Raw genomic sequence first — 9,785 nt, 5'->3', positions numbered from 1 at the left:
TTCATCCAGAACTGAGCCACCGGGCTTCTCAGGTGTAAGAGGGGTCTGGATGGACCCAATGAAAACAGAAATGTAGTAAAGTCTGTGCATTTGACCTCAATGGATTTACCAACCTGTAAAACTCCACAGAAAAAAAAAAAAATCTAAATTCTGCTGTCTTTAAACACACACACAGAAATTAACTTGTTCAACACAGACAAAACCACACCTAGGAGTCTTTCACCTCTGTAGCACCAGATTGCAATCACCCACAAAACAGCAGCAGTCTCTTTTCCATCCTGAGAGGTGTGGTAGGAGAAAGACACACACACACACACACACACACACTGTGTATATGCACCTCACAAGAAGAAATAAAAGCACATCATCTAAGTTTGCTTAGGTTTAGCGAAGGTCAGAGATTTTCGCACCTAGGTGAGCTGTCATCTGGCTTGGGGCAATTCTCTTTTCTCTCGCATCCTTTGCTGGAACAGCAGGAGAGCTTTGCTGGCGTGAAAGACTAAACTGTCCTCGGGCTATAAAGGACTTGAGTCACAAACCACTTCCCCCTGCAACACACACTTTTGTATTAATTCAGGACCTTCCAAAATTGTCCTAATGTCTCCTCACCTGTTGGTTCTGAAAACCTGTTGAGGGCTCAGGCTTAAGCTAAGGGAGGTGACAAAACATACGGGATTTGCTCTAAACAAAGGGATTCTAGACGGATGGGGTCAAAACTTCTCCTACTTTTAAATACTGAGCTTCATTTTCATGAACTTAAACCAAATGAAGTAATTACCTAGGAACAATGGCATCATTAAGACACAACAGCAACATCTAAGTATGTGCACGCATAGTCAAGATTAGAAAATAATCACACCATTAAAAAGCACAGCAGTACTTGCATGTATGGGCAGCCTCTAAAGCTCAGGAATAAACTTGTGTCATTACAGCCCCTATCAGTACAGTGACCAAGAGGGAGTTCCACGTCTTGTACTCCAGAGCAATGCTATGCTTTCTGATTTCTTAAAGGAATATTTAGAATCAAAAACTTTATTACTGCTTTTGAGCACATGCTGCCTCTTTAACTGTTTTCTTCTTTATTAAAGCCTCGGCCCTTTCCTTTGTTATTTTTTTTTCAAGTTCTTTCAATTTTCATTTCTTAAACCTCCCATGCAACAACTATTTTGGCTTTTAATGAAGGGAATTTTTCTGCATCCAGCAAACTGTAAACCATGTCGCTTGGATACAGCAAAAGCCGAAATTCCACAGATTTCCACAAAGTCATACATTGTGTTGGGGGAAAGTGTGCTGGGCATTCTTTGATTTTTGTGTCCTGCATTAGCATTTGTAAGCACTTACGAAAGACAAAAACAGAAAGAAAAGAGAAAGAAAGAGAAAAGAAGAAGGAGAGAGAGAGAAAGGAGGGAAGGAAGGAAGAAAGAAGAAAAAAGAAGGAAGGAGAGGGAGAGAAAGAAAGAAAGAAGAAAGAGAGAGAAAGGAAGGAAAAGAAGAAAGAAAGGAAAGGAAAGAAAGGAAAAGAAAGAAAGAAGAGAGAGAAGGAAGCTGCTGTGATGGACGCAAAATATGACCTTTTCCTTTTAAAAGTGTGTGCTGTCCCTCTTGTTTAGCACCGGTGCTGCTCACCCTTTCCTTTCAAGACGCTTCGGAGTTGTTAAGCATCTAGGGGTGATAATTTGACTTTCAGCTAAACCGGAGGGCTGCAGCAGACAGCAGTAGGTGGTGATGTAATAGGTACCAACGCACATGGATATATAAATATCGTGGCTAGGGCTAAAGCGCTATGGCTGAGCAGCTATAGAAGAAGATCAGCACTTCTGACAAGACTCCTGGAGTTGAGATCAAGTTCAGAAGCTCTTGCTCCCGGGATTTCCTCTCCATGCAGCCAGCCCAGGGAAACCACAGATCCTCGGAGGACTGAGCGCGGGGCTCCCTCCCTACCCCCCCGCCTCGCTTTTGGGGTTTTGGGGTTGGTTTTTTTTTTTTTGTTCTGTTTTGTGGGTGTTTTTTTTTTGTTGTTGTTGTTGGTTCTCTTTTTTTTCTTCCTCCCCACCTCCCTTTGACCTCAGTATAAAGTGGGAGCTGGGGGGGCGAGCGTATTTTCGGAACGACCGGCCACCGGCCCGTGGCTACGCTCCCTTAGCCGGGATGCCTCTCCCCGCGGCGCTGCTACCGGCGCTGTTCCTGGGGTTACTCTGGCCGGGGGCGGTCCGCGGCCGGCCCCCCCCGGGTCGCCTCCCCGCCGGACCCCGCCAGCGCCGCTGGGACGCGGCTCTTTTCGCCCGCTCCGTCGCTCGCCTCCCGGCCGAGCGCCGCGATGCCGCCCGCGACGGCGACTACCTCCTGGGGATCAAACGGTTGCGGCGCCTCTACTGCAACGTGGGCATCGGTTTCCACATCCAGGTCCTGCCCGACGGCCGAATCGACGGGATCCACAGCGAGAACCGATACAGTAAGCCGACCACGACCCCCGCGGTGGGGCAGGGGAGCCGCTCCGCACCCCGCGGAACCGCCCCCCAGGGCGGTTCCGCGGGTGCGGAGCGGCTCCCCTGCCCCGGTGAGCGGTATGCGCCAAAGGGAGGGTGGGTGCACGGCAGACCTCTATCTCCCCTAAAAAGTCCGCCCGCCCACGGCACCGCGGTGCTGCCCGCCTCGGCTCCCGCGAGGGCGGCGGGCGCCCCGGGTAGAGGGGCGGCGGCGGAGCTCATCGGCCGCTCCGGCGGAGCTCGTCGGCACTGCTCAGCGCCGTACTGTCCCCCTGCCGCCGGCAGGCATCAGGTGTCGGGGTTGCCTCAACATCTGGAGGGTCCGCAGTCCCGTGGGCCGCCCACTCTGAGCAGGGGCCGGGGAGAGCCCGGCTCTCCCCCAAACTTGAAAAGCATCTGCTGGGGACTTAACCCCGTGGCCCCATGACTCTGATATCCAACTGAAACAATAAGATCCTGGAGGGGGGATATAAGCTGCATGATGACAAATGTTTCATTCGCCTCAAGCACACTCTGGTTTATTTTAACCTCATCTACACAGGAGGATGCCTGGGGGCAAAGTAAAAATAGATACTTAGCTAAAAGAAGAGAGGTCCCAGCATGGGGCATGGGGCAGCACGTGGAGCGCGAGGCTGGGTTCTGTGGCCACCCACAGCAGTGCTGGGGCGTGGGGATCCCCACCACACGCGATGGGAGCCTTTGGATGAGCGCAGCACTGACACTACACGCTCCTTCAGGGCACGGCCCTTTGTCCCCCTGATTCCCATGTCTCCTCTGTAGGTCTGCTGGAAATCTCCCCGGTGGAAAGAGGAGTGGTGAGCATATTTGGTGTTAGAAGTGGACTCTTCGTGGCCATGAATAGCAAAGGCAAACTCTATGGATCTGTAAGTAGCCACTGATTGTGTGCCTGGGGAGGGGACCATGGTCAGCTGGGGTGAGAGTTGTGCATGATGCTAGACGCTTCCCAAGCCCCATCCTTGCCCCTCCTGTGTCAGGCACACAGAGCAGCTCTTGCTGCCTTGCCAACAGAAAGTGTGCTGCCCACGTATGCCGCTTACTGAGCTTTTGAAGTAAGACCCAATCTTTTGCATTATACTTCCTTGGTTCCCCCACAAAACCTGTAGTCACCCAACCATGGCTACCCATCTTGCCTACCACATAGATCAACAGAGTAGTCGCGTGTATAGCAAGACCTCAAGCTAGCCTCAGCCCATATCTTTCTTGTATTTAAGTACAAACAGCCTTAAGCAGGTATGGCAATCGCTCACTCCATCTCTTAGCACGCACTTGAACTTGTGATCAGCCAGGCCCCCTGCAAATGACCCTTTATGATGTGATGAATCAGTGCCTGTCACATACCTATCGATCACTCTCTGTTAATGCTCTTGATGGGAGAGTCTGTTACCATGACAGTTCAGCACCCTCAGGATTTGGACTTCTATTTATAAGAAGGCAGATCAATTAGGAGACAACACAGATCTTTTTTTTTACATTGAATCGTTGGAAAAGATAGAGGCATCTTATAAAATATACTCGAGGTAGACAATAACAGTGCGTGTCTTTGCCCATGTTGAGCTGTCCTCCTGTTTTTGAGTTCACCTCTACATAAGTTACTGTGATCAGCATAATTTCAAACCCATGTTCCTGGGTCTCCTTCCTTAGCCATGGCTTTTCTATTTCAAGTTTCTCAAGTACGCTTTGAGGAAACTTGGGCTGAGGAAGAGCCAAAGTACATCAAAGTTAACTAGGGCATTTTCATGTGAAGACATGAAGCATCCAGAATTATTTTCCAGGGCATCAGTCCTGTTACAGAGGATTTTAACTTACATAAAAGCCAGGCAGAATCAGTTACCAAAGTGCAAGTGCTACCTTTGCATCATTTCTTAGGAAGACTGCTGCTTTGGTGTTCTGGATAAAGTAATTCGCAGTGCACTGTTCAGCTTGGCAGGCTGAGACCTCTCTTACAAAACCCTACATTTTGCCCAATAATAAGAGATGAGTTCATTTGTTACTCTCTGGATAACACACTTGTGACACCTGTCCCTGTTTGTACTTCCTTGCAAATGAAACCTCTTCACTGGAAGGGTGCCTTCTGTCAGCTCTGTTTTCCTGATCCATTAACATAAGTTATCCAAAACCTTTCTTCGATATTAAAACTAAAGAAGCAGAAAATACTGTCCACGCTGAGTGTCTTTAAAATGCCTCTTTCTCCTCAAGCAACATGAGAAAGTGCCAGCATTCAGGTTTTTCTGAAAGCCTCTCAGGCCGTCTATTGCTGGTAGGACAACCACTGAGCAATTTAGATGAGCAGGGCAGCAGAATTGGGCTTGGACCTTACCCCACTGCAGCTCTGTTAAAATGTTCCCCTCTCCCTCAAGAGTGCAGACATAGCTACGGGTGTCCTTCCCACCTTTAGGTGTACGTGCCTGGCCTGGACACAGCATCCTTAATGATCCTCTGACTCCTGAGTCCTGTTTGAAGCTTCGTTTGGATGACCACTTCAAAAGATTACTGGGTTGGGGGGGGGGGGGGGGTCAGCTGCACATTTCTCCGCAGCACACCTTCTACACCTGGTAGCAAGAATATTTCCACACCTGATGTTTAAAATTCCTTCCCTCTTACTCTTTCCTTTTCATTTCAGACCCATTTCAATGACGAGTGCAAATTCAAAGAGATTCTCCTGCCAAACAACTACAATGCTTACGAATCCAGGATTTATCCCGGGATGTACATAGCCCTGAGCAAAAATGGAAGAACAAAGAAAGGCAATAAAGTATCTCCCACAATGACAGTGACACATTTTCTTCCTAGAATCTGAGACATCTCCCTTCAGACCTACCTCAGCACAGGGGAAGACGCAGAACATGTTTGGGGAAAAGAAACATGGTGCACTTTTACTGGAGAGTTTTATGCAAGAGTAGGTGTAAGATATTTAAGTTAATTATTTAAATCTGTATATATTGCCACAAAATTTATTTATAGTCCCAATTTTTTTTTATTTTTTTTTTAATTTCTGAAAACAAAACAAACCTCCAACCCAAGGTATTTCATTTCATGGTGCAACAGTAGAAGACTTCTGCTTTGTGGTTTATTTAATTCATTTCTGAGTTATCACAAGTGTGCTGCTACTCTGTGTCCTCAACCAGGTGAAATTCAATTCCTACACTACAATGTTTTGCACTGTTTGAGTCTTGTATTGTCTCTATCATTGTACATGTGTGTGTTTGTTTGTTGTGGTGGCTTTATTCTCCCCTGAGTGTTTTCCAACCCCCCCCGTGACTCCCAAAGAAGCTCTTGGCCTCCGAGAAGGAGCGGTGGCGGAGGTGCCTGGGTGGGATGCCAGCGCGGAGCCACACACAATGCCTGACCTCCTTTGTGCGGCGTTGCTATTTAATTGGAACAGTATCGGTTTACCTCGGTACAGAAAGCGCGGTGCTGAAGAGCTACCCCACAAATCTGTTTTTAGATCTGCCAGTGCTGAACTTTGAACTTTCCTGCAGTCAGTCTTCTTAGAGCTGCCAGGAGGTAGAGAGGCTTAAACACCTATATAAACTCAGCAGCGTTGGGTTGGGTTTTTTTTCTATTTAGATAAACAGCAGCGTACGATCTTCTGTGGCCCTTAATGGAAGTTTATATTTGATACAATTTCTTGGCATTCGGCTAAAAAAAAAGTGTCCCTCCCCCAACGAGCGCACTGTGAAACACTCTACCGTGAACAAATGATATCTTATTCAAGTCAAATTCCCTTTCGCATTTGGAGACTACATTCGTTTTTCAAAGTTTGTGAAACTCTACAATACTCCTAAGTTTTTAAAAGGCAAAACCATTTGCAGGTTTGTAGAAAACACAAGCTCTACAGAGAGAATTTAGATTGATTACAAGGAATTGAGGTTGTTTTGTACTATTTATTATTTTTGGTGCAGTATTTGGAAGGAGAAATATGCTGCTTTTTTTCTGTCTCATTCCCTGACAAAGTTGATTAATTTCTACCTCACTAACTCTCAATGCCAGTCTCCTAACAAAATCTGCATGGAAGGAAGGTACACACTTTTCTGCTTGGTCTTACAGTTCTGGAGGAGGGCCTGGAGGAACAATCGTAATCCCAAATCTCTCTTTTTTTCCATATGTAGCCAAAAGTATTCAGGATAGAGTTGGTTGCATCCTATTTGAGCCTTGTCACGTTTGAGCTATCTTTACCCAGTGGTTTACTTTTAGTAAGGATAATCATGGTGAAAATATTTGCAGACAGCTGTCAGGCTGCAGTACTATATCGTCATCAAGTAACCCTATATTTTTCTTTATATATTTTGCAAGTGTAACTCATGTCTCTAATGTGATGAAGGAAAAGACAGGTTTGATTATGGGGGAATCACTAAAAGGATCCATTTGTCCTTTCTTTCTTTCTTTCTTTCTTTCTTTCTTTCTTTCTTTCTTTTCTTTAAAAGATACATCATCTTTGGGGCATGAATATGTCAAGCGGTAAACAGGACTAACCACAATATTTCATGACTTTAGAGGATGTTTACAGATCATCTTCCAATCTAAACTAGTTATTTCTGACTACATGCAAATCTGAGTTCAGCTTTTTTTTTTTTTCTCTTTACATTCCTACGCAAAAGCCTTTGTTCCTTTGTAATGGTATAGACTTGCCTGTATCCTCTACTTACACATGACCTTGAAGACAAAAATCTACTCACCGAAGTTCAGTAAGACCAGAGCAGACCAGGACCAGATCTTAAGCCAGCTGCTGTCAAAGCAAAAATAACAATTTAGAAAAAGGAAGCGAAATCAAGAGAGAGCGCCTAGGAAATGTCATGCCTAAGGATTTTTTTTTTCTGTAATTTGGGGGATTTCTGTACTTTCTATGTTTTCTATATGTGAGTAGTCATTGTGTAATTATCACCACTACCTCTGACAACTGATGATTTTGTCCCAGATTGCAGATAGCAAAATCAGATCACAAAGATTTTCTCTGGGAATGGTTCTTCTTTGTCACTTTTCACTCCATGAAATCCACAACCGATGGCCTCACACAAGATATGTTCAGAGGTAGTTGTTGTAACTTTGAAATATTGTGATAAAACCTTGATAACAATGTTACATGGTATGAGCTTTCACCATTTACCAGAATCTGTCTGTAGTTTTATACAGGTGCTGTTCAAGACTGTGGTGTATGTGCTGTGCACATTTAAATGCATAATAAATGATAAACGTTTACAACGTATGGCACCCTGGTATTGATTTTAACTCTAGAAGAGAATGCATCCTGCAATGAAAGACAAAAAAATGCTATTTCACTTTCCCAAAGGCCAGGGAATCTTTGCACCTATGCCAGCTACTTCACGAATGACAGCCTGGATTTCTTACTCAGCTAAAGTTCCCCCTGCCAAAGTTGGAAATTGTCCAGGAAAGCCCAGCTCCGCAAGCTCGGTAACAGATACACACGCTTGCATCTGCCACACGCTAGTATTCTTACTTGTATTATTTGCGTGGTTATTAACAACGGCAGCTTTTCGTGCAGCATCTCATATTAATGATCAGAGACACAAACCAGCTTTGGAGTTTATGTTGCTGGATGTTAATGTTACAGAAGAAACCTGATTGCCTTTTTCTTGGCTTTAATGAGTACTGCTCGCTTGCTCTCTGTGAAGTAGGACTACATCAATGCAAGAGATCGTAGGATTACCTGTTTGGTTTGAGATACTGTCTCTTTTTACAATTAGCGATTATACCTGTACAAGTGTACAGAAATATGAAGTGCTTTGTAGCACACCTCATGGCAGGATTCTTTTGCACAACTTTTATTTATAAATACTCATGTATATGCGCTTGTACACACATGCGCATACTATGTCAAATCTCTGTACTTTCAGTTCTACCCTCTTCCTAGGATTAGGGAAGGATACGTAACGGGAACGACAATATTCAGGTTTGATCTTACACACCTTGAAGGCAAAGGGAGTTTGTCCAGCTAAGTAAAGGCCATACAAAACAGAAAGCCAAACCCCAAGATACAGACTTCTCCACTTCATTTTCCACTGAGTGATGCTCTTTTTCCTGTTCCTGGGAAGGGGAAGGCAATAGAAGGCTGGGAATGTCCACTGCCCTCACCCTGAGTAAGAGCAATTTCTGTCTACAGTTGCATAGGCTCTATAAATCTGTAGCACAGGTGGGTTTTTTTTAACTGTACAAGTATAGCTGCAGCGTGTTTAATGCTCCTATGAATAGAGCTGGAATAAATAGGCATGCACACATATCTAATAATCATTCATAATTAACTTTTTTGTTTACGACGCTTGTAAAAAAGAACAAATGTAAATTTATTACGGTCAAAATTTTAACAAAAAAATATGGCCAGGGTAAAAATTTATTTCAGCCTTGAGGAGATATCCAATTATGATTTTAAGATCGGAGATAAATCCTAAGACTTGGCTCTTAGGAAGCTGAAATTTCAGAGTAGTAGCTTTGCAGGTTCATAGCAGCTAGAGTACTGGTGCTGCATATGTGGTCCTACCCGCACAAAAATATAAGGGCCCGTTGCCACCGCAAACAGAGCAGCCTGAGATGTCACAGAGACCTCTAGAGAAACGTTCCTCTCTGGCATCACCCATTTTTGCTTCATTGCTAAGCCACCTTTCCTCATGTTGCCTTTGGAGGCAGTAAACAAACTGCATTAAAGGTGAAAATTAATTTTACCCCACCCCCCCCCCCCAAAAAAAAAAAGTTTCTGGTACATCACATCTCGCAACATTTTTGAGATCCCTGAGAGCATTGCCATGCTCCGGGCATGCCCAGTGTTCCTGCCATCCTCTACCAAACATTTCTCCGCGCAGAACTACTGAAAACCTTTCCTGAGGGTGGATTAACCTCTTCCATAAGTCAGGCACATTTCACCCCATGGAATGATGTCCAGCGTGTCCTGTAGGATAAGGAGAAGAGGAGCAGTGCCAGCCTGGCCCCGCGCCGTGCCCCTGCTTGCCAGGGGAAGGACAGAGACGAGGCTCCAAGCCCCATTGCTCGTTTGCAGACTTGCATGTTTTAAATGGTCCGAGCTTAACATTTTCTGACTCATCCGTGACATCTACCAAGTTGTCTGTATCTAATCTGTGCTAATAAAAATCAGCATGACAAAACACTGCCTTGTATATAAATAGCCACAGGTTTCAGAGCGGTCACTGAGTTTATAGTGCCAGATTCGGTTGTTCACACTTTACCACTTGGTTTCCACCGCAGTATGTTAACTGACCATGCAAGTGGCCAATTAAAGAGAGTCTGTTAAGGGGTGAGGAGTCTTTTGAT

At 45.1% G+C, this 9,785-nt stretch overlaps 1 protein-coding gene across 1 annotated transcript; it reads left to right on the top strand.

Annotated features, from left to right (window-relative positions):
• The first annotated feature begins 2,148 nt into the window (after positions 1-2,148).
• FGF4 (fibroblast growth factor 4) lies at positions 2,149-5,304 on the top strand. Its single transcript, XM_049820454.1, has 3 exons — positions 2,149-2,452; positions 3,267-3,370; positions 5,128-5,304. Exons 1-3 carry the CDS (start codon positions 2,149-2,151, stop codon positions 5,302-5,304), a joined length of 585 nt encoding a protein of 194 aa, XP_049676411.1.
• The last annotated feature ends 4,481 nt before the right edge of the window (positions 5,305-9,785 follow it).

The sequence above is a fragment of the Accipiter gentilis genome, chromosome 17, assembly GCF_929443795.1.
Source record: "Accipiter gentilis chromosome 17, bAccGen1.1, whole genome shotgun sequence".
NCBI classification, from domain to species: Eukaryota; Metazoa; Chordata; class Aves; order Accipitriformes; family Accipitridae; genus Astur; species Astur gentilis.
The sequence above is the reverse complement of the archived record's forward strand: the minus strand, read 5'-3'. Positions and strand labels throughout refer to the sequence as shown.

Coding starts and splice junctions, on each gene's coding strand:
- FGF4 (XM_049820454.1), top strand. CDS start 2,149: ATGCCTCTCCCCGCGGCGCTGCTACCGGCGCTGTTCCTGGGGTTACTC. Junction 2,453..3,266: donor CCACAGCGAGAACCGATACA/GTAAGCCGACCA, acceptor TCTCCTCTGTAG/GTCTGCTGGAAATCTCCCCG. Junction 3,371..5,127: donor AAGGCAAACTCTATGGATCT/GTAAGTAGCCAC, acceptor TTTTCATTTCAG/ACCCATTTCAATGACGAGTG.